Raw genomic sequence first — 24,590 nt, 5'->3', positions numbered from 1 at the left:
CTTCTTCGTGGTTTGATTTTTTTTCAGTATAAGTAGTGAACTAGTTACTTGTATCCATATAAAAGACAATCTAGCTATAATATATAGCTTATTGTGTTAGTATGGGGTCTGTTATTGCAGTATACCTTCCTTATTACATCCTAGTTCAATGAATAGGGCTTGTACAACCAAAATGTGGTTTCACGTTCAAAGTTCCCTGGTCCTTTTAAAGGAGTTGTTCAACTTTGAGTTAATGTTTAGTATGATGTAGACCAGTGATCCCCAACCAGTAGCTCGTGAGCAACATGTTGCCCCCCCAACCCCTTGGATGTTGCTCTCAGTGGCTTCAAAGCAGGTGCTTATTTTTGAATTCCAGTCTTGGATGAAACTTTTAGTTGCATAAAAAAAACAGTTGTGTTGCCAAATAGAACCTCCTGTAGGCTGCCCGTTCACATAAGGGCAACCAAATAGCCAATCACAGCCCTTCGTTGACATCCTCTTGAACTATTTTCATGCTTATGTTGCTCCCCAACCCTTCTTACATTTAAATGTGGCTCATGGATGAAAAAGGTTGATGTAGAGCAGGAGTACTTGTACTTTACTAATGTGAGGTCTACTTTTTGTGATGTTGTCCCATGATGATCTATAAAAGCGTTGTTCGCATTCTGTTCCATGAAAAAAATTACTTAAATATTGATTTATGAGAAAATTTATAATTTTATATTTAACAAACAACTATTTCTTATGTAACCTTAATGTAAGAAATATCTGCATGAAACACATGAAATAGGAGGGTGATATAGACCAGCTGTTTGTTGACAGTGTCTTGAGATCTACTGATCACCAGCTCGATGTCTACTGGTAGAGCCCCATCTAGCTTTTGGACAACCTTGACGTAGAGAGTGAAATTTTGAGAGAATTCTCAATTGGTTTTCATTTTTAATTATTTGTGGTTTTTGAGACATTTAGGTTTTTATTCAGCGGCTCTCCAGTTTGTAATTTCAGTAATCTGGTTGCTAGGGTCCAAGTGAACAAGAGAAGGGCAACTAAGCTGGTAAAAAGTATGGAAAATCTTAGCTATGAGGAAAGACTGGCCAAATTGGGGATGTTCACGCTGGAGAAGAGGCACTTAAGGGGTGATATGATAACTATGTATTAATATATAAGGGATCATATAATAACAACCTCTCTAATGCTTTATTTACTAGTAGGTTTTTCCAGCTGACAGGAGGTCATCCAGTCCGATTAGAAGAAAAGAGGTTCCGCCTAAATATTTGGAAGGGGTTTTTTACAGTGAGAGCTGTGAAGATGTGGAATTCCCTGAATCAGTTGTACAGGCTGATACATTAGATAGCTTTAAGAAAGGGTTGGATGGCTTTTTAGCAAGTGAAGGAATACAGGGTGATTGGAGATAGCTCATAGTACAAGTTGATCCAGGGACTAGTCCAATTGCCATTTTGGAGTCAGGAAGGAATTTTTCCCCCTCTATGGCAAATTGAAGAGGCTTCAGATGTTTTTGCCTACCTTTGGATCAACTGGCAGTTAGGCAGGTTAAAAGGTTGAACTTGATGAATGTGTGTCTTTTTTCAACCTAACTTGCTACGTTACTATGAATAACCAAGTGTATGTATTTAAATCTCTATATAACACTACGGGTATATGCATCATTATGCATTTTATAATAACAGTAGCCTCCTTTTCTTTAAATAACATTATGCATCATGGTGGTTGTTTGGTTTTTTGGTGGATGGCAGTGGTGATCATAATTCACTGTGTGCCCTTTAGCTTTACGAGGATATAGCTAAGGAGTCCATTAACTATCTCGGTCTGAGGACAGTTACTATTTTAAGACAACCAAATGACCGAGGCCTTCAAAATACAAAAAGTGCTGGAGAACAACAGGAAAAGCCGATCCTTGATGCAACCCCACACTGAGCTGAACTACAGGAGAGGATCTGTTCACATAAGAGACAGAGAACAACAGGGTGAAAAGGTTAGAATAGAGCTTGATAATGTGTTATAAGGGGATAATATTAATAAATTCAGGATCAGGAAGATGTGAATAGAGATGTGTCCTTTAACAGTCTGAAGATCATTTGAAACATTACTAAAAGGGGATCTGTAGTCCCTAGAAATTCTTTTCATGCTATATGAGCAAAATAAACTGTACTTACACTATATAAATGATGTAAATAATTCACTTCAGTCTTGGAATTCACAATCACGGCAATCAGTCATTTGTGGACACTATTATTTAGGCAAGCCCAAAAAATCATGCATTTGACCTCATGCCCATGCCAATCAATGGATATACAATTATAGACATTGAGGAGAGAGGGGAATGTGAGAGTTTTAGTGACACCTAGGAAGTGCTGAAAGGAGCGTGAAAGTAATTCCCACCCCACCTCTATGACAGATATGGATGTTTTAATGGGGTTTCATGTTCAATTTGCAAAGAACTTTCATTATACAGCTTTTTATTTGTGGATGACAGATCTCCTTTAAGGCTATCTCGTTATAGTGTTGCAGTTCAAAAATCGACTCTTTGTGTCTGTATCTAGGCCAACACTGTGCTTGTCAGTGCAGAGGCACAACATTGACTGTTTCTCACAAGCTTAAAGCTGGCCATACATTGAAAAATCTGCTTGTTTCATTTGGCAGCTTCATCTGACATCTTGAGGTGGGTGATATCGGATCACAACAAAGAGGATACAGGTTGCTGGTCTGTGGACTGCATCAATGATAATGACATTTTTAAAACTGGATAGATATTGATCAGGTAGGCCCACTGGAGTGCCCCATACATGGGTAGATAAACTGCCAGATTGAAGGAACTAAGGATGCACTGAATTCAGGATTCAGTTCTGGATTCGGCCAAGATTCTGCCTTTTTCAGCAGGATTCGGACAAATCCAACTGCCTGGCCGAACTGAATCCGAAAAATTATGTTTCATAACACAACAAGGCAGTCAATTTTTGTCAGCCTTGCGCTTGCACACAGTTCTCTTTCTCCCTTGTTTCCATAATTGACATATGCAAATGAGGGAACTGATTCAGATCGGGAGTTGGGATTCGGCCGAATCCTAAAATAGTGGGTTTAGTGAGTGCATCCAGACCCGGACTGGCAATCTCTGGGTTCTAGCAAATGCCAGAGGGGCTGTGATAAAGTGCCATAGAAAGTCAGTATTTAATGGGCTGGTGGTGGCTGATTTGGCCTGTATGTACCTGAAATGCCAGGGCCTATGTTGATTCTCAGTCCGGACCTGTGTGCCTCCTTAGAAGGAACTGAATCACCAGCTAAAATCTGGCTGTGTATAGCCACCTTTACAGTTTAAATCCAAGTGTGTGAGTTGGTGCATGTATGTGAGTAGGATAAACTGTTGGTATGAATGACCACTGCCCAGGGCCAGAACTAGGGGTAGGCAGAGTAGGCGCCCGCCTAGGGTGCAGTCATACGGTGGCGGAATTTTGAAAATAAAGAATTTTTTTTAATTTTTTTTTTATTTCTTTAATTTTGAAATTGAACTGCTTGTACTGTTCCCTTATTCTCCAATGAGTTCCGCTCTGCTTCCCACCTCCCTGACCCTCTTACTTGCCCTGGCTGGCTAGATCTGGCTTCTTCAGAGCGCACATGCACGTAAACAAATGCGCAATTGCGCATCCATGCGCCTGTAGTAAGTAAGCGGCGTGCCGGCGGGCGTGGTGACATCACTCAGCCAGGAGGGAACTGTGCGCCTGTGTGGTGACCTGGCGCGTCGGAGAGAGCCCAGGCAGTGTGCGGGTGGGGCATAACCGGTCTGGGCAGCATTCTTTGCTCTTCTGAGTCCTGACTGAAACTGTGGTGGCTGGCTGGTAACTGGTATTGGAGCTGCTGGCACAACAAAACAGGTACAGACTTTTGGGGGGGCAATGCATTGTTTGGCAATTGACACAACAGGTACAGATTGGGGGCAATGTTTTGGGTGCTGCTGGCTGGCACAGGTACAGATTGGGGGCAATATTTTGGGTGCTGCTAGTTGGCACAGGTACAGATTGTGGGCAATATTTTGGGTGCTGCTGACTGGCACAAGTACAGATTGGGGGCAATATTTTGGGTGCTGCTAGTTGGCACAGCTACAGATTGGGGGCAATATTTTGGGTGCTGCTGAATGGCACAGGTACAGTAAAGTACAGTGTACTTTCTTTTTGTTTGTTAACATTACATATTTATATAAATGAAAAGTTGTCTTTGAAGCAAAAGTATCTCCGAAACAAAGTTTCGGTCACAGGACTGGACTGGGATTCAAAATAGGCCCTGCCATTCCTACTACATAGAGGCCCAAACAGCCCCCCACCAGCCCACTTAATAGTCACTTTCTGTGGCATCTTACAGTAGCCCCTCTGGCATTTGCCAGAACATATTGATTGCCAGTCCTGGCCTGTGTAAAGTAAGAGACTGAGCAAGGAGAAACAGAATGGCGCTGTAAGTGTTACGATTGTTTTAATTTTCAAACGGGAGAGGCTCTGGAGCTTATGATTAGAATGATAAGCATCTGAAACACGTCTTTTGACTTCACTATTAGGAAGTAAACATTATGAATAGGGATACTCCTCAGGCGACCAGCAGAGGGCGCTCTGAAATCAAGAGTCAAGTCAGTAAGCGTTGTTCCTAGAAGAGCGTTCCCTGCCTGTGTTGAGCGTTGTGCTCAGGAGGAGTAAGTAAAGGTGCGCTGTGTGTAGCAGATACAGGGCTGTGTCCCGCAGGCTCACTGTGTGCTCTACTGACTGGATGGACTTGGATTCCTCCCCTGTCCCACTGAGTCTACATGCGCCGGGCCGGAGCACAAAAGGTAATATGAGATTAGTGCGCTTCCGCTTCTGTGTTCTCTATAGGTGTGACTAGTGTCTAATGAAGTTAGTTACTGGTGGAAATATTGCTTCTTTTTCTTCTATATCTAAATGCCCTTTAGATCAACTCTTCAATGGAGTCTGTGCTATTGCAAGGATCTTTAGAATCTGTTTGTATTGTAAACCATACACTGTGAATGGTTTAATTGTTGTTTTATTGTTCTGACTATCCCCAGTGTTGTGCATGGGGTGCCTGTGATAACCCAGTTATCTGGGTCCTTGCTTGAGAATATGAGCGATTTTACATCAGATCTCAAAGGTAAAGGTTTCTTTAAGGCTTCCACCACTGTCACACCAGAGTATAGACCTTATATATAAATAGTGAGACATAAAAGGGCTTTTTATTTGGCTTGGAGGGCGAGTACCCCACTCAAACATTTGAGTAACAGCCATGGGTGCTTGACAGGGGCAGTGCCAATTCAGGAAAAAAAAAGATGATCTGTAATCGTAGATCACCCATTTTTCTCTTCCTAAAACATATATGTTGAGGCTTAAGCAAATAAAAATAAAAATTAATTGTTGGGGACCAGGTAGCCTTCATCACATGTAACGGTGTAACTACAGAGGAAGCAGACCCTGGAAGTATAGGGGCCCCATGAGGCCCTAATTAATGAGCAATTTCAACATATATTGGTTAAGCAGGACAACCTCTGGATATGTTGGGGGCTCCTAAAATTAATTTGCTGTGGGGCCTAGCATCATCTAGTCACGCCACTGATCACATGGACAAATAAAGGCCTGCTTTGCATGGGCAAATTGTGTTTCTGGTATTTTGTCAAGGTGGCAGTTGGGGGCATTCAATATTTGAATGAATGCCTTGGGCCCCCAGTTCAACCCTGTCTATGGCCTGCTTTATGTTAAGCTGTCACAGAGTGAATCTATCACCCAAGGAGAGTAAAACAGCATTCTTGCTATGGCATAGGATCCTGGTTAATTACTAGTATAAATAGAGTAGTGCTCTGTAAAAGCTGTATTGGCTCTGAACTCTCTGAGTTCTGCAGAGATAAGTGGGACTGGCTTTAGCCTGTGCTAAGTACTGCATTAAGCCCATTGGCAGAACCCATGTTTGCACTCTGACGTACAACCAGTTGTGCAGCCAATAAGAGCACCTTACTTAAAGGGATTGTTCACCTTCAAATTAACCTTTAGTATGATGTAGAGAGCCAAATTCTGAGACAATCTGCAATTGGTTTTCATTTTTTATTAATTGTGGTTTTTGAGTTATTGAGCTTTTTATTCAGCGGCTCTCCCGTTTGCAATTTCAGCAGTCTGGTTACCCTAGCAACCATGCATTGATTTGAATAAGAAATTCCACACAATGATGGAGTGCTCAAACCTCATGCAACAAATTCCTTAGGCCCAGGTGCTTGGACAGTATTAGATCCAACCTGCCACAGGTCAGAAAATCTTGTACAATAGTGCAATATACTGCAGCACACTGTTGAGTGAATAACTTTTCAATAAAGTGTATTTATTGGCTCAAAACATATGAGCAGACAAAGAGAGGCAGCATTTTGGCCTTGCAGGACCCTTTTATCAAGGCTTGATAAGGGTCCTGCAAGGCCCTAAACCAGGAATCCCCAACCTTTTGAACCCGTGAGCAACATTCAGATGTAAAAGGAGTTGGGGAGCAACGCTAGCATGAAAAATGTTCTTTGGGTGCCAAACAAGGACTGTGATTGGCCATTTGGTAGCCCCTATGTGGACTGTCAACCTACAAGAGGCTCTGTTTGGCAGTACACATGGTTTTTATGCAACAAAAACTTACCTCCAAGCCAGTAATTCAAAAATAAGCACTTGGCGTGAGGCCTCCGGAAGCAACATCCAAGGGGTTGGAAAGCAACATGTTGCTCACGAGCTATTAGTCGGGGATCACTGCCCTAAATGTTGCCACTCTTTATCTGCTCACATGTTCTGAGCCAATAAATATACTTTATTGAAAAGTTATTTACTCAACAATGTGCTGCAATATATTGGACTATTGATTTGAATAAGAGACTGGAGTATGAATAGGAGAGGGCTGAATAGAAAGATGAGTAATAAAAAAAAGTAGCAATAACAATACATTTTGTAGCCTTACAGAGCATTTGTTTTTTAGATGGGGTCAGTGACCCCTGTTTGAAAGCTGGAAATAGTCAGAAGAAAAAGGAGTTGAATAATTAAAAAAAAAACTATAAAAGAAAAAAATGAAGGCCAATTGAAAAGTTGCTTAACATAACATACTAAAAGGTAACCTGAAGGTGAACCACACCTTTAATATTATCTAGATTATGTCTAGATCATAGAGACCCACCCTTAACAGCATGGACACTCAGTTTCGGGTCTGACATAAAGGTTAACAATCCCTGCTTTAGGTATTCATTGGCTTCTTTTGTAACCCTGCATTGTAAGCCCAGTCCCTTGGGTATTAGTGGAACAGAAGTACCGGTATGTCTCCTGACTGAGAATGTAACTGTATCAAAAATAGCTTCCTCTGTATAACTGGCAATTCAATATCATATAGCTAAATTGTATCAAATACCTGTGAATGTTCCAGTAAAGTATTATCTTCCAGTTTCATTCGACTTCCTCTTTGGAGACAGCTGTTTTTTGTTTTTTTTTCTCAAAAAAAACCCTTTCCTGATTCTGGTAGATATTGTGTAAGATTGTGATTGACTGACTCTGACACGCAGAGACACTGCAGCAAAAGGTGGATTGAGTAAAAGGAACAAAGTTCACCCTGGTCTGGTCATCCATGGCATCCAATCAATAGAGATACACATACACAGGGCTCTGAGGAGCAGTGGGCTGCTGAGGCAGAGGAGTGAGGGATGTGTTACTTTATAGTATTGCGGCTCTTCTGCTGTTACTGCATTATATCTTTGAACATCGTATAACAGCCTTCATACGGTAATCCAAAGCTTCAAACATACAATAGGAATCGTCCATGGTAAAAAAAAAATAATTTTCCATATCAATTTAGGAATAGCACTTTAGCATTTAGTTTTGGTGGGAAGGGGCAGTTTTTGATTTGTTCCTTCTTCTTCCTTCTTTATTTGTGGTTAGGATGGCACCGTCATTTGCATGCCCTTTTACATATTTTTTACTCCATAGCTTAGATTGATTGTACTTTTTTTTGTGTGTTATATACAATCCATAGAGGCAGAGGGTTGATAGAGAGGCCAGTTTGTAGCTGTTAGTGAATTACAAATACTACTACTCCCTGAAGTAAGGGCCTGTTTTCAGGGCCAGATTTATGTAGTGGGTGCCCCTAGGCCCACTGCCGTTCGTCACACCTGTCCCCTCCCCTTTATTCGTGCAAATTTTCATCATGGGGATTGGCGCATGGGAATTTAAAAAATGATTGTATCTCTAGCGCATCCCTGGTGTTTTTAAACCAATGTGGGTGTGGTTGGGCAGCATGCCGCCCCTTAAAATCCTGCTGCCCTAGGCCCGGGCCTAGGTGGCCTTTCCACAAATCCAGGCCTTCTTGTACTCATGGCACAGATTCATGGCCCATGGAACACCACACATCATTGGCCAGAAATCACGTGACATTTGTTTACTTTGGAACCAATTAATATTGCATGAACGTGGCCGTTGCTGCATTGCAATTTATTTATTGAATAGCTTGATTATTATTACTATGATGATTACACTTATGATCCTTTATGAGTATTTTCCTTGATTTTATTCCTTGAGCAAATTTAGAGGCTGATTTTCAATATTTTCCAAAAAATTTTCCTACTTTTTCTTTAAAATCTCAGAAAATTGTGGTGTAAAACCACAAAAACCTCTAATACAAAACTTCAACAGTTAAAAGTTGTTGAGGTCCTATTGAAGTCAATGGGAGCTGTGCTGATCCTACTGGACCACTTTAAATCAATTCAGACTTTTAGAGGTTTTCAGATTTTTGTTGCTAGGAATTGTCCAGAAAAACACAACTTTTTAGAGGTATTCATATTTTTTAGTGCATCACTTAGCATTATTTTCTGTTTTCACTTTTTTTTATTCTGATCTTTTAATTTTTTCGACCACTCCCATTTTTGTGGCCACACCCCTAATTACCATGTTCATTTTACAAAATTTGGCAGGTTATGAAAGTTTGAACATATTTCTGTGTTTTTTTTTCCAGCTATTACAGTTTTGCTAATGAAGTTGAATTGCCCTTTAAGCTGTGAGTCTAATTTTTCCCAAGGTACCGTTATCTTATATTGTTACAATTACTTATTTGCTTAACTCGAAATTGTTACAAAAGTATCTCAAATGCTGTTCTGGGCTCTCTGCCAAAAGCCAATTAAGTAAGAAACTTGTCATTTTCTGGCTGTTCAGTGTGGAGAAAAATGGGACTTTCGAGTACAAACGAGGGACTGCGGTTGAGCTGTCATAAGAGGGACTGTCCCTCTAAAAATGGATCAGTTGGGAGGGATGTGATTAGTGATGTGTGGGCCGGCCTTGCACCTCCAGTGGCAGGCAGGTCCAGGTTGACCTCTTCTTCCTGCACTCCCCACCAGCCACCTTGCACTGCCGGTCTGCCGGCTTCCGACTTCCTTTTTTATAGACACGCACCTTGTTGCCCTGCCCCCTTTTTGTGATGTCATCAGTGGGACGGGTCCGCTTGGGTCTATAAAAGGAACAGGAGGGCGGGTTAGGGTCGGGTAAACCTCACCTGCACATCACTACTGCTGATACAAAGTAACAGTAGTCAGCCAGCTCAGCAAAGTAGTAGACAGATCAGCAGGAGAGCAGGGGGCTAGGCATAGGGAACTGTCAGAAACCATTAAAAATCATGAAAAGTCTGTATATTTTTTAAATGATGTAAGTTGCTTGAAATTATGTTTACTTTTCAAAAAGCTTATGTTTTTGTGGAGTTACCCTTTAATGAAACTCAGCAGGGCCAAAGATATGAAATGTCTCAGTTTAGAACAATTTGCAGTCGGTGACACCCCCCCCCCCCTTGTGCTGCTTCCGAAAGACACAAGAAGGTGAAAAATGGACCTTTAAACTTCAATATTGGCAAAACGGTCATAAATAGAAGGTGAATGAAAAAAGTCATTATTTCTGCTTAACAATCTGAAAACTACTGAACTGAAAAAAAGTTTTGGAAGGTGAACAACCCCTTTAAAGTAAAATGACCGGGGTGGTGACAGAGACTTAAATCGCTATCATGGCTGCCTAATTCATATCTCCTCCCAGGTATTCATTTCACTGCACTTTCCTAGCTGGGCAGGAAACAGAGACACAGCACTCTGGTCCAGTGTTTTTTGTTTGTTAAAGGTATATTCCAGTCACAAATTGTGTTCTGAATATCCTTGCTTAGTTAACAATCTGCTCATTTACTCTCGCTGTACTTAGTAGTTTCTGCTACAGTGAGCAGGGCAGTCTTAAACAAGGAAGCATTCAGATTATATTTCCTGATGTTTGCCAGCACAAAACGCACATCAGACATACTAAAACAAACAGGTGCCCAAGCTCCATTATGCCATAATGACACTTTCAAACAGGCACTTTTACCTTAGTGTCTATGTTAGAAATGGAGCTGCACTTTTCCAGCTTTCACAATCGTCTCTGGCAAAGAAAAAGTTAAGTGAAATGAAGGGCAAGTCTCTGCTGCAGAATAGCCAATAGGAAAGCACATGGCAAAGAGAGATAAAGCTAAGCCATACACATTTCGCCATAAATAGGCCAGTGCGGGTAACAGCTGGAGGGCGGAGCAGAAGTTTAGAAAGGTCTTTGCTTAGCAGCTCCTTCTGCAAACTGAAGAGGAAAGAAGGATGCAAATCTAATGGTAACATTCAGAACCCCGATTGTGAGGGAGGGGTGGAATGTTTATTAGGGGTGAGAGAAAGTGAGACCACTTAAGTGCCTTGTTTCAGCTGACCTCGTTGTAAGATGCGGTGTGATTTCTAGCAATACCTCTCATTTTATTCCCTTACTGTTGTGATTTAAAAACATTTTCACTTCTAACCCATTGTGTAACCTGTTAGTTGTGTCCACAGAAAGTGCATTGATTAGTGAACATGAAAGAAACAATGCTGCACTTTGGAATGGGGTCTTTGTGCAGTTTTTGGGGGCCTTAGGATTTTCTGGATATCCGTGTACCTGTTTGGCGGTGATTTTGCCACTGTAATATTATGTTGGGGTTATTTACGTCATATCCATGTACATGCTCTACAAATTGCAGTTTATGATCTCTGTTTAATGTGTAACCTTACATAAAACCGAAAGGATACTGTTCCTCATCTTGGAAAGGCTTCAGTTGGGCATATGTCATCATTTTAAATGCTTTAATGGTGATATATGCACTACTATAATGTAAGGTACAATGATACCATAAACTGTATTCATTTGTTAGTTATGCAAATATTATAATCAACAGCATATTGATAATGGACATACAGAAAGGAGATGTATTGTGCAAATGTATTAAGACCCCTGGTAAAGTCCAACATCATACTTAATAAATCCTTTGCTAAACTTTGTGATATAAGCAACAGAACCCAGGATTATTTGCTTTGTGGCTTTATATAAGAAAAATATTTGCATACTTTAAATATTGCGTAGAACCACTTTTTGCTGCAATAACCACTTTAATTCTTGGAGGTATGTGCCATCTTTATGCACTGCTTAGTGGTGATTTTAATTAGGGATGCACCAAATCCAGGATTCGGTTCGGGATTTGGCCTTTTTCAACAGGATTCGAATTCGGGCCGAATCCTTTTGCTCAGCCAAACAGAATCCGAATCCTAATTCACATATACAAATTAGGGGCAGGGAGAGAAATCACATAATTTTTTGTCACAAAACAAGGAAGTAAAAAATGTTTTCCCCACCCCTAATTTGCCCATGCAAATTAGGATTCAGTTAAGTATTCAGCCGAATCTTTCACGAAGGATTCCGGGGTTCTGCCGAATCCAAAATAGTGGATTCGGTGCATCCTTAATTATAATCCATTCAACAAGGCATTTTTGCTCCATTTTGCTTAGGTTATTTGGACAACACTCGTTTTTATCAATTTTTAGATAGTGCCACAGATTCTTAATTGGGCTGACATCTGGTTCATTGTATATTATTTGTTTACCACATTCTTTTCTCTGGTTCTGAATGCTTAAAAAACATAGCAGGAGTAATTTCTTCTCCAGGTCAGCTGCTTTGCTACGTTATTTCAGAAGTCAAAGCCAGCAGTACAGAGAATATTAAAAGAAAAATATTGGTTCAATAACTGCATTTCTAAATAGTTTTAAACCCACTGCAAATGTATAATACAGGTATGGGATCCATTACCAGGACACCCGTTATCCAGAAAGCTCCAAATTAACAAAAGGCCATCGGTGATCGACTCCATTTTATCCTATAATACAAATCTTTAAAAATGATTTACTTTTTCTCTGTAATAATAAAACAGTACCTTGTATTTGATCCAAACTAAGATATAATTAATCCTTATTGGAAGCAAAACCAGCCTGTTGGGTTTGTTTAATGTTTTGACTTTCTAGTAGACTTAAGGTATGAAGAGCCATTATCCGGAAAAATCCAGGTCCCAAGCTTTCTGGATAACAGGTCCCATATCTGTATATGCATTTAAAACATTTGGGTTTAGGATAATGATAACAGGAAATTGAGTTTTTTTTGGGTGTTTAGGCAAAAGGTGATATGGGTATGCCATCATGCTCTCCATTTATCTGTGTTTATTGAAAGTAAATTGTCAGTTTGCTCACTTAGTCTACTTGGCTCGGCTCCTGAGATTTATGTCATAATTTCACAGCTGTAATTAAGCATTTAGTTAACTATTCCAGAGTGAGATAATGAGAGAGCAGGTGCACAGATCCAATCCATAATTATTCTAGAAAGATGTGAAGTCCATGTGGTTCCAGGTTGGCTGACAACTCCATGCATTTGGCAGCGGGACACATCAACCAACCTGATGTTTTGTTTAGGTAGATACCACATAATCCTTAAAGGGATCCTGTCATCGGAAAACATGTTTTTTTCAAAACACATCAGTTAATAGTGCTACTCCAGCAGAAGTGTGCACTGAAATCCATTTCTCAAAAGAGCAAACAGATTTTTTTATATTCAATTTTGAAATCTGACATGGGGCTAGACATTTTGTCAATTTCCCAGCTGCCCCTGGTCATGTGACTTGTGCCTGCACTTTAGGAGAGAAATGCTTTCTGGCAGGCTGCTGTTTTTCCTTCTCAATGTAACTGAATGTGTCTCATTGGGACATGGGTTTTTACTATTGAGTGCTGTTCTTAGATCTACCAGGCAGCTGTTATCTTGTGTTAGGGAGCTGTTATCTGGTTACCTTCCCATTGTTCTTTTGTTTGGCTGCTGGGGGGAAAAGGGAGGGAGGTGATATCACTCCAACTTGCAGTACAGCAGTAAAGAGTGATTGAAGTTTATCAGAGCACAAGTCACATGACTAGGGGCAGCTGGGAAATTGACAAAATGTCTAGCCCCATGTCCGATTTCAAAATTGAATATAAAAAAATCTGTTTGCTCTTTTGAGAAATGGATTTCAGTGCAGAATTCTGCTGGAGCAGCACTATTAACTGATGTGTTTTGTAAAAAATGTTTTTTCCCATGACAGTATACCTTTAAAAACACTCTATTACTTATTCTAAGTATAACATTTTTTTTAAATTAAAATATATATTTGTATTGTAAATATTCTGCTTTTTTTCATCATAAAAAATATTATGATATAAAAAAAAGCTTACTAATAAACAGATACAGTTCTGTCTCATTAGAAAAGCTATGTTTTTGTGCTCCATATCTAAAACACTATTTATTCCCATTGATTTTGCAGTTTGAAGAAGACAATGCACAGAATGGAGGTGTTCGAGTTCAACCCTCAGCGCCAGTCTCTACTGGATGCAATCCAGCGCTTTAACACCGCCACAACAATCATGGATGAAACCATCATGGTTCCAAGCATGTTGCGGGATATCTCTCCTGACAAGGAAGAATGTGGAGAAGTAGAAGAACATCCAAACTGTAACCAAATCGCTGAGCAGAAATGCCTCTATGAATCCTACCTGCTTCTAAAATCTCTCAGGCATGACATGAAGTGGGGGATTCACCAGGACAGTAAGGCTACACCTGAGCACTACACTGAAAAAGAGGAATCTCCTGAGGATGAAACAAGTGATCTTGTCGACCAATTTCAGCATCACCTGAAGGGACTTCTGTCTGTACTTACCAAACTGACAAAAAAGGCCAATCTACTGACAAACTCTTACAAAAAGCAGATTGATATTGGTGTTCCAAGTAGTAAGCATTACTCCAGAAGCATGTCTCACTAAATGCCACATTTTACTACTATACCATCAAAATCACATCCATATGCTGTCTCTCTTCAGGGAAAGTTTACGGCACAATTCTCATTTACTTTAAGGGAGTACAATACAATGTTTATTGATACCGGATTTTTTTATATGTGATGATATATAATTATGTTAAACGTAAATCGTAACTAACATGACGAAATTAGACTTGAAAAAATGGGCATTCTATTTTGATGAATTAATGGGAAAAGTAGAAATGGATTTACAGCAAAAAAAAACAAAACAAAAACATTGCTCCAGTTAAATACTAGAATCACCAACATAATGTCAATGAGTGTGGTACAAAAGAATGGATGGAATATAACTTGTAACTCAGTTTTCAGAAAATATCAGGCACAACTTTACATAATGTTTATAAACAAACACCTATTAAACTGAACTGGAAAAAAGCTGTTATAGTATTGCATGTTATGGTTTTTCCCTAATGCAGGGGAGTGTCTGGCTGCGGCCTGAACCCCACCTCCTCAGGATTACCTTACTTACACTGCAGGTGGGAAGAAGGGGGGCACATCCCTAGTACTAGAACACTTGTGTTTTCTGAATTAATGGGAATATACCATCTCTTCCCCCCCTTTTTTTTTTTTTACAATGGAACAAGGTGAGGGGGGGATTGCATTACACTGTGAGCCTATAGGGGTCGGGAAACTGTGCATATGATGGTTCTCTTTTCAAACTGTAGAATGGGGTATGTCTGTATAAAAAAATATAGATAATAGATTTATAATTATTTTTGGAAAATCAGTGTTTATGCATACCTGTATTTTCAAAGAGCCAAATATTTGGTTAAAGGGTCTGTTCATGTTTAACTTATCTAACTTATGCAGAACTTACAGTTAGGTGCATAAATCTTTGGACAGAGACAACTTTTTTCTAATTTTGGTTCTGTATATTACCACAATGAATTTTAAATGAAACAACTCAGATGAGACTTTCAGCTTTAATTCAGTGGGTTGAACAAAAAGATGACATAAAAATGTGAGGAACTAAAGCCTTTTCTTTTTTTTTTTTAACACAATCATTTCAGGGGCTCGAAAGCAATTGGATAAATTAAAAAACTGAAAATAAAATGTTCATTTCTAATACTTGGTTGAAAACCCTTTGCTGGCAATGACAGCCTGAAGTCTTGAACTCATGGACATCACCAGATTCTGGGTTTCCTCCTTTTTAATGCTCTGCCAGGCCTTTACTGTAGCGGCTTTCAGTTGCTGTTTGTTTTTGGGCCTTTCTGTCCGAAGTTTAGTCTTCAAGTGAAATGCATGTTCAATTGGGTTCAGATCAGGTGACTGACTTGGCCATTCAAGAATATTCCATTTATTTGCTTTAATAAACTCCTGTGTTGCTTTGGCTGTATGTTTTGGGTCATTATGAAACGCCTCCTAATCAATTTGACTGCATTTAGCTGGATTTGAGCAGACAGTATGTCTCTGAACACCTCAGAATTAATTTGGCTGCTTCTGTCCTGTGTCACATCATGGATAAACACTAGTGTCCCAGTGCCATTGGCAGCCATGCACACCCAAGCCATCACACTGCCTCCACCATGTTTTATAGATGATATGGTATGCTTTGGATCATGAGCTGTTCCACTCCTTCTCCATACTTTTTTCTTGCCATCATTCTGGTAGAGGTTGATTTTGCTTTCATCTGTCCAAAGAAAGTATTTCCAGAACTGTTCTGGCTTTTTTAGATGGTTTTTTTTTTTTAGCAAAGTCCAATCTAGTCTTTCTATTATTGATGCTTATGAGTGGCTTCCACCTTGCAGTGCACCCTCTGTATTTACCTTCATGCAGTCTTCTCTTTATGGTGGACTTGGATATCAACATGTCTACCTCCTGGAGAGTGTTGTTCACTTGTTTGGCTGTGCAGGGATTTCTCTTTACCATGGAAATAATTCTGAGATCATCCACCACTGTTGTCTTCCGTGGACATCCAGTGCTTTCTTTCTTTCTCAGGATGTACCAAACTCTAGATTTTGCCACTCCTAATATTGTAGCAATTTCTCAGATGGGTTTTTTCTGTTTTTGTAGCTTCAGGATGGCTTGTTTCACCTGCATGGAGAACTCCTTTGAGCGCATAAAGGAGCAAAATCTTTCACATACAAGTATTTGATAATGACATAACGAAGGAATTGCCTACACCTGCCCATGAAATAGCCTTTGAGACAATTGTCCAATTGCTTTTGAGCCCCTGAAATGGAGTTGTTTCATTTAAAATTCATTGTGGTAATGTACAGAACCAAAATTAGAAAAAAGTTGTCTCTGTCCAAAGATTTATGGACCTAACTGTATATTCCGAGACAATTTGCTACTAGTATTTTATTTTTATTTGTGGTTTTTGAGTTATTTAGCTTTTTTTCAGCTGCTCCTTAGTTGGTTGCAAGGGTCCAAATTACCCTAGCAACCATGCAGTGATTTGAATAAGGGACTGGAATATGAGTAGGATATGGCCTGAAAAGAAAGATGAGCAACAACAATACATATGTAGCCTTACAGAGTCCTGCAGCGGGTCGAGGGCCTGTAGGTTACACGCAAAAAAAAGCAGGCACCCTGCGGAATGAGGGGAGGAGTTTCAGGTGTGGGTATAGATGCGAGTTGGGTTGCGGGTCTCATCTAAATTTGTTATCTTATGTAATATTGTCTATGTTTTACTCCTTTTAAAGTTTTACAAAACTTGTTTCTGTCCCCGTCCACTTTTGAAGACATCACTTCTGGTTTTAAGCACAATCACTTCCTGTTTGATGGTGGTCGGCGGTTCAGGTTGCGCATATGGCAGTTGCAGGTCCATGACGGTTAGCGGATCAAAGTGGGTAAATATGCGGGTCGGGTCCAGGTCTTAGAAATTGGTTCCGTGCAGGACTCTACCCCCATTTGAAAGCTGGGAAGAGGCAGAAGAAGGAGAAACCAAATAATTCAAAAACTATAAAAAAAAATTGTGCATACATTTTGAAGCTATTCAATTTAGTTGCATCCCAATATTATTTCAAACAGTAATGATAGTTTTGCCATTTATAGGCTTTTGCAGTATTACATTTCATTAGTTTGGCTGGTAGGTATATCTTTTTTTTAAATTTTTTTCCCCTTGACAGCAATGGAAAAGCACCATAAGTCTCTCTAATATTTCTCATATGGAATAACTTTGAAACAAACCATCTCCAAGAAATGGCAAAACTGCTGCTTTTATCCAGTATAATGTCTGCTAATACTTCCCTATTTGAAAGGCAGTGCAGTTGTTTTCTTTCAGCACATGGCACCACTAAATGCTCGGTGTATCCTGTTCTGACTGGCAATGAATATATTTCACAGACTACACACATTTGGCTATTAAAATACCAGAATACACACAGGAGCATTTTATGTGCCCTTGTATTAAGCACATTTAAAATGCAAAGGCATCTGAAAAACTGCTCCTGTATACAACTGTAACAATTGGAAATATATATATATATATATATATCATACCTCCCAACTGTCCCTTTTTCAGAGGGACAGTCCCTCTTTTGACAGCTCAACCTGCAGTCCCTCATTTGTACTTGAAAGTCCCTCTTTTCTCTGCACTGAACAGCCAGAAAAAGAAACAAAGTTTCTCACTTAATTGGCTTTTAGCAGAGAGCCCAGAACAGCCACAGGTGCAAATAAGATACTTTGTAACAATTTTGAGACACAAAAACACAGTTTAGATAAGGAGAAATATTTTCAAACTTTCATAACCTGCCAAATTTTGTAAAACAAACATGGTAATTAGGGGGTGTGGTCACAGAAAGTGGTGTGGTCAAAAAAATTGCCGCGCTACGTGCAGGAAAATTTTTTGTCCCTCTTTTTACTTACAAAATGTTGGGAGGTATGTATATATATATATATATATATTATATATATGTATGTGTGTGTGTGTGTCCGACAGAAATTTCCTTTTAGGTTAGAAACAATATGCTGACTATATACGGTCAGTACAGTTTCCCTGGTGTGTGTTTACCCAAAAGCAGGAAAGTGTGGGGTCGATCGGGACAGGGATGTGTTACAAAGAGAAGAGGAAGTTCGAATACTGCCTCTAATCCGCCTAGCAACATCTCTCAGCTTGTAGCTATGGTAATACTTCCTACTTGCTAAGCCTATGAATATTCAACTTTTCTGATTAGTTCCATCTGATTGGCTGCCTAAGTCTTGCCATTTCCTTATCAGCTGTAGCCACTCATGTCCAAACTTGGAGTGTTTACGCTGCACAATAGATTGTCATTAACCCATTAATATCCCAAACCACAATGCACAGACAGGAGATGCCATTTGCTTCTAGTTGTTTTTAAGCTAACACTAGTTAATTAGCTGGCAACTGGTAATTGGATGGCTTCATGTTTCAAAATAAAGTACAGAGTTTTTAGAATGTTATGCGTGTTCTGCTCATGGGCAATGGAACCTTTGTACTTTTTATCTCACGTTTAACATTTAACCTTAGAGATTTTTCTTTTTTCAGAAATTATCTCATCGTCTGTAGACTGTAGCAGCTAATAATCTGAAAGATGTTTTGATAAAAAACAAACAGTGCATTTTAGCTGACTGAGATATGAGATATAAATTATTAAGATGAGGGTCAAAGAAGGATATATATTATTTATTGAATATAAAGGTGGTGGCAGACGGGAAGATTCCGGGAAGATTAGTCGCCGGCGGGATGGCACTCTGTTTCGTTTTCCAAAGCCGTCCGAAGTTATCGATCTGAGTGCGATCCCTCCTGGGATTCACATCCTTGCCAGCAGGAAGGCATTTCCAGGAGATTAGTTGCCGAAGAAGAGGAGGTTTGTCGCTGGGCGACTAATCTCACCAGAATATTATGTGCCACCAGCCTAAGGGTTTGGTTCCCCCCAATCTGCCCAAACCAGCATTCTCCTTGTGTTCATCATGTTACTGCATGCACTCAGTACTCTGACCAGCTATACTGCTCACTGCAGGTAACAACCTATTGACATGAATGAGATGTCAGGTTACCCTGCATTGGGTATATTACCAAAAACCCACACCATGGCATTTCATGATCAACACTACAAGTAGTGCCAAAAATCTAAATGTAAGCTCACCAGATCTTTGGGAAAAGTGCTTGTTGCTAGGCTACACAGGTCTGGACTGGGTTTAAAAAAAGGCCCTGGCATTTCAAGTAAACAGAGGCCCACCAGCCCAATAAATAGTGACTGGCTATAACATATAGCATTTGCCAGAAACCACAGATTGCCAGTCCAAGCCTGTTTCTAGGCAAATCCTTAATTTTTCACATGATCTGGTAACCTTACCTATGGCAGATTTAGGATACTACAGTATAAACACAGCTCATATGGATCAGTGTCGGACTGGCCCACCAGGATACCAGGAAAACTTCCAGTGGGCCCAGGTGTCAGTGGGCCTCTTGCTTCTAACCATTTGGCCTATTTCATGGTCATTCCCTATTTCTTTATGGGAAAAAATGTGTAATAAAAGAAGAATATAGTGAGTAGATTGAAAAAAAGACTATGACAATAAAGAGGTTGATTGAGGAGAGGAGCAATAATTGTTTGGAAAGTGGGCCCATGGTCTAAGGCTTTCTGGTGGGCCCCTGACATCCCAGTCCAACTGGTATGGATAGCTCTGTACTTGTGTCTAAAACCAGAACCCACCTTAAAATTGGAAGGGTTGGAGGATGTACCCAAATACATATGGAAGGTTCCTTCCTCCCTACCTATGATTCACCCAAACCCTGTCCACTAAATACATTTCTCCCCCGCCATGACATGCAAATCGCATTTTGATGTCAATTTCAGGTAGCGCCGGCCAAACCGCTGGAAGCCCCAGGCAACCCAGCAGCCCACACTGCTGCACCCCACCCCCACCCAAGAGTTTGGACTAGGAGTAGGCTACATAGGAGATACGTGCCTGGAGCTGACCCATCCCCCCCCCGTTATTGTGCCCTAGGCACGTACATCTTCTGCCTACCCCTAGTCCCAGCCCTTGCAGACCCCCCCTGCCACAGGGCCCTGACTGCAGTACTCCCCATACTCCCCCCTTGGGTATATGAATAACATAAAATGTGAATAAGCAGCAATGATCTGGATGGCAATTTAATCATAACTCTCATCAGAGTCTTTTGGCCTCAGTTCCTTTTGTGATTATTTGCAGGCCCAGATTGGCAATCTCAATCTGTATATTCTGGCAAATGTCAGAGGGACTGCTCCTTTAATTTGAATAGCTGCTTAGAATTGCTTCCCCTGCACCCACCTGCAGCGGTGCTTGCTCTAGCATGCCATAAATTCTGGTGCAAGACTAAGGGTAGAAGACAAGTACAGGAAGATTAATATTGGCTTGTTCGCTCACCTGTCAATTTGTTCACGTAGCAGATGTGTTTTTCCCTACTGGGTGCAAAGCAGCAGCTGTTGTCTCTGTTGCACCTGATAAGGCACATATATCTATTTGCAAACTGGCAGCCTAATGGGCAAGCCAATGTTCATTTTCATGCACCTTTCCCTTGAATATACAGACTACGCACTAATATGCACTAATACACTCTCTTGTAGCTATACTAAAACTAGAAAGGGTGGCAAAATGGAGAACTAAACCATTATGATTTTGAGAGGAAAATGAATGACAATAAATCACTGGGGAGAGCCAATTTGTTAGGTTTTGTTTGTCACCTCCAACCCGGCTTTACCAAAGTTGAAGGTGAAGACTGTGAAGAAGGAGGAGGAAAAGAATTCTTATTTGCTCAGGCATTTCTGGCTCTTGATAGCTACAATACTGACACCTGGCTTTTCTAAGGCCGGGCATAGAGATTATGATGAAGGAAGAGGAATGCACATTTGCTGAGGCATTAAGTTCTGAGTAATTCCTTCCAAATTCCAAATTATTTGAATAAGTAGCCATATGAGGCAGTGAAAGGTGTTTTGACCTGTGTGGGTCTCACTGACACCATAGAGGTGATCAAGACAAACCTGGTATAGTTTGGGCCTTTAGGGATACAGAATGTGGTGGTTAAACAAGCAAAGTCATCATCAAATTATCAAGGATAAAGCATATCAAGGATACGTGGAGAGTTATTTACACTATCTGTGTTCCTTTTTTGCCCGTTTTTAGATTGAGTATTTACGCTGAAATTGTATCTCAGAGGAAAAGGAGTATTTTTATTTTTGCTCCAGTTCTAGCTGCGGTTCAGATGCATGCTGCAATATATGTAGCTCCTCTGGATTGCCCTAATTTCTATGCTTCTTGTCCCAGTGAGTTTCGTTTATATTCTTCCCTCCAGGTTTAGCTTAATGACTACTCATTCCTACTCTGACTCATCGGCAAAGTGATGCCTTGTGGCACCATTGGCCTTCAGACCAGCAGATCTGTCTTCTTGCTCACTGCAGATCTCATGAGAATCATGCCTGAGAAAATTACCGTGTAGTTAAAAATAAAAACGATTTAATGATAAGCAAACATATTCAGCTTAGTATGTAGAAACAGTGCTGGATGAAATGTCTCTGTTGCCACCTACTGGGCTGAAATTGAAGGAATGTCCCTTTCTCTAAAACTGTATATTTTTTTTTAATTAAAAGAAAAAGTTACGTTTGTGGAGTGATTTTAAATTTTAAAATTAAAATATTTCCTAAGGAATTAATCATGTATCTGCCAAGGTATATTATATAGGACGTGAGGTGTCACCTGCTTATCCTATATTTATAAATATCATATATTTTGCAATGTATGTATGTATATTTTTATTTGTATAGCGCTCCTTGAGGGCAAAGCACTGTACAGCAAAACAATAAATTAGAAGTAAAAAACAAGGGGTCATTGAAATAAAAAGTAACAATAAGTGCATTATTAAAAATACAATTCACATAAATATAAAATATAACTACAATAAAGTGCTCAGTGTCAAGGAGACAAAAGGCTGGAGGACCCTACCCCGTAGGGCTTACAGTCTAAATGGGAGGGTAACAGACAGACAGAATTCGGAGGGCTATTAAGGTGCTGTAGGTTACAGTTTGTTACACTGTCAAATAAGCCCCAGTTCCCAGTTCAGGTGTTATCCAGGTGCTCCCAGAGGTAGTTTTGAGTTTCGTTTTAAAAACATTGAAGGAGGATTCTCTCCAGAGAGTTTCAGGAATGACATTCCAAATATAAGGAGCCGCAAGAGAGAAAGGTTTAATACGGGAAACAGCAGTAGTAGTGGGGGGGGGGGGTGGAGGTTTCGGCCAGGAACATATAGAGAAACAAGAGATGAGATGGAATTAGATGCAGAGGAATGAAGGGCTTTGAAGGTTATGAGGAGGAGTTTATAAGATATTCTTTGTTTTATAGGAAGCCATGATAAGGACTTCAGCAGGGGAAGTAGAAGGTTACAGTAATCTAGTCGGGATAGGATGAGAGCATGCATGAGCGTCTGCATTAAAGAAACTCACAGACACAATATATGTAGCACATACCAATAAAAAGTGTATAGTTTCAGCATTCCAGATGCACTGCCAACTGCAGTTTGGTTACTATACTATGTTACAATATTAGTAGTAATAGTCTCAGGCATTTGTCCTGGTCCAGTAACTCATAGCGGTAAATTACTGTATAATACTGGGAGCTAATGTGTGATTGGTTACCACAAATTGTACATTGTTTTGTGTTGGATGTAAGGGCCAGATTTCCAGAACCTAGAAAAGCTACTGCGAGGGAATTTTGGAATGTTTGGAATTCACATCTGGGTATAATGATAACATGCAAGAAAATGTATAGTGATCCATTAAATGGATATGTTTAAGTACTAGGACCCCATGAGATGTTCCCTACTTGCAATGTTAGTCACATGCAGTTAGGCAGTTATTTACTATAGTATGTTTTATGTCCTGATTATAATAAAATAATGATGAATATTTAAAAAAGGTCAACCAAGCAGTTTGGAGTCTATAAAGATCAGGACACCTCTGGCCTGCAGCTGCAGTTGGACAGCCCTGGCTACATGCATGAACATGACTGCCATTTTGTCTGTAGCGGTACCCCCTACTTGTATTGTAACCCCAAAAATGTGTTAGATAGATATGTGTCAATGCTAAGACACCAAACAGTGCTTGATACATACATAAAAATGCTTTCAGTTACGTTTTTCTGAGAATGGAAACAGTAGTAGGATGGTACCAGATAATTTCTCCAAGAACCTTGGTCCAGGGAGTAATATAAGTAATAATTCACTACATGCAAATAGTCAAAAACTCGCTCACTCGCTTTACTGGTGGGTCCAACAGAGCTGCCTCTGCCTTGAGAATGTCACCTCAGATTGCATTTGATTATATGCGTATACATGCTCCTGGTAAAAGTTTGGAGTTTTTTTTTAACCAGAAATGTAACTTTATTAATATAACTCTAGACCAGTGATCCTTAACAAGTGGCTTGTGAGCCCATTTGATGTTGCTCCAGGGACCTCAAATTAGGTTAATTCCTGACTTGTAGGCAAGTTTTTAAGGCACACACGAGGAAACTTGGGCGACTTCAGAAATCTGAAGCAATTTGTATGCCATCCCGCCGGCGATTCGTATTCTTGCCGGTGGGAAGGCGTTTCGGGGAGATAAGTCGCCTGAAGAAAAGAAGATTTGTCACTGGGTGACTAATAACCCCGTCAGCCACTACCCTTAAATAATTTAGTTAATAATTGTGCGCCCACAAGGGCAGACACCAAAACTGAATGGAGAAAAATAAGTGGGAATAAGCAGGGGCTGCCTTCTTTTTCTTGCCTACATGACAAAACCAGAGTTTCTAGTAAGACAAGCTGGAATTGCTGCTCTTAATTTTATCAGGGTGGCTTTTTTACAACCTCTAGTTATGTGTTGCCTGGGGCTTCACAACTCGTCTCAATGACAGAGGCGCCCACAGAAACAAGAAGCCTTAAGTTTAATGGCACATGGGTAGGTCCCTCCATTGTTTTTCTCTCCCACGAATGTGTGCACTGACTGACAGGCAAGGGATTAGCCCTTCAGCACAAACATAGAGCATAGAATATATCCCAGTGACCTCACCAAACCGTTAATCTATTGCCATCTTAATTCAACCCCAGGACATCTAGGACAGTGATTACCCTATACGTGCCAGTGTTCCTTTAACTCAGCTGTACCAGCACAATGGTATGCTCTTTGTTTGCCAGCACTTAAGGGGTTAAGGATCCAATTACTCTTAGCCCTTAGGGGGAAAAATGTGGAAAATGGGAAAAAAACAAAGTCATTGCCCTGGAATGTGTAAAGCACTTTAGTACAACATTGTAAATACACTGTGTTTCCAGCTTAAACAGCATAATAAAACCTTGGCCAGGTTTACTCACATAAATACATTTATTATTAATTTTTTAATTGACAAGAAAAGAAAAAAAATCAAGTCTTAATAATTTAACTATTGTATACAAATTTTTTTTTTAAAAAAAG

The 24,590-nt window shown here is 40.0% G+C and overlaps 1 protein-coding gene across 3 annotated transcripts; it reads left to right on the top strand.

Annotated features, from left to right (window-relative positions):
- The first annotated feature begins 4,618 nt into the window (after nt 1–4,618).
- On the top strand, nt 4,619–14,442 carry thrsp.L (thyroid hormone responsive L homeolog). Of its 3 annotated transcripts, XM_018229892.2 has the most exons (3): nt 4,619–4,807; nt 8,980–9,042; nt 13,657–14,442. In XM_018229892.2, the coding sequence occupies exon 3, from the start codon at nt 13,670–13,672 to the stop codon at nt 14,150–14,152; it is 483 nt and encodes a 160-aa protein (XP_018085381.1). In that variant the 5' UTR covers nt 4,619–4,807; nt 8,980–9,042; nt 13,657–13,669; the 3' UTR covers nt 14,153–14,442. The 3 variants fall into 3 exon arrangements, with proteins under 3 accessions (XP_018085381.1, XP_018085382.1, XP_018085380.1); XM_018229893.2 differs by lacking the exon at nt 8,980–9,042; XM_018229891.2 differs by lacking the exons at nt 4,619–4,807; nt 8,980–9,042 and adding an exon at nt 10,529–10,632.
- The last annotated feature ends 10,148 nt before the right edge of the window (nt 14,443–24,590 follow it).

Source organism: Xenopus laevis, chromosome 8L, assembly GCF_017654675.1.
Source record: "Xenopus laevis strain J_2021 chromosome 8L, Xenopus_laevis_v10.1, whole genome shotgun sequence".
Classification (NCBI taxonomy): Eukaryota; Metazoa; Chordata; class Amphibia; order Anura; family Pipidae; genus Xenopus; species Xenopus laevis.
Note: the sequence above shows the minus strand (reverse complement) of the source record. Positions and strands in the feature narration are given on the sequence as shown.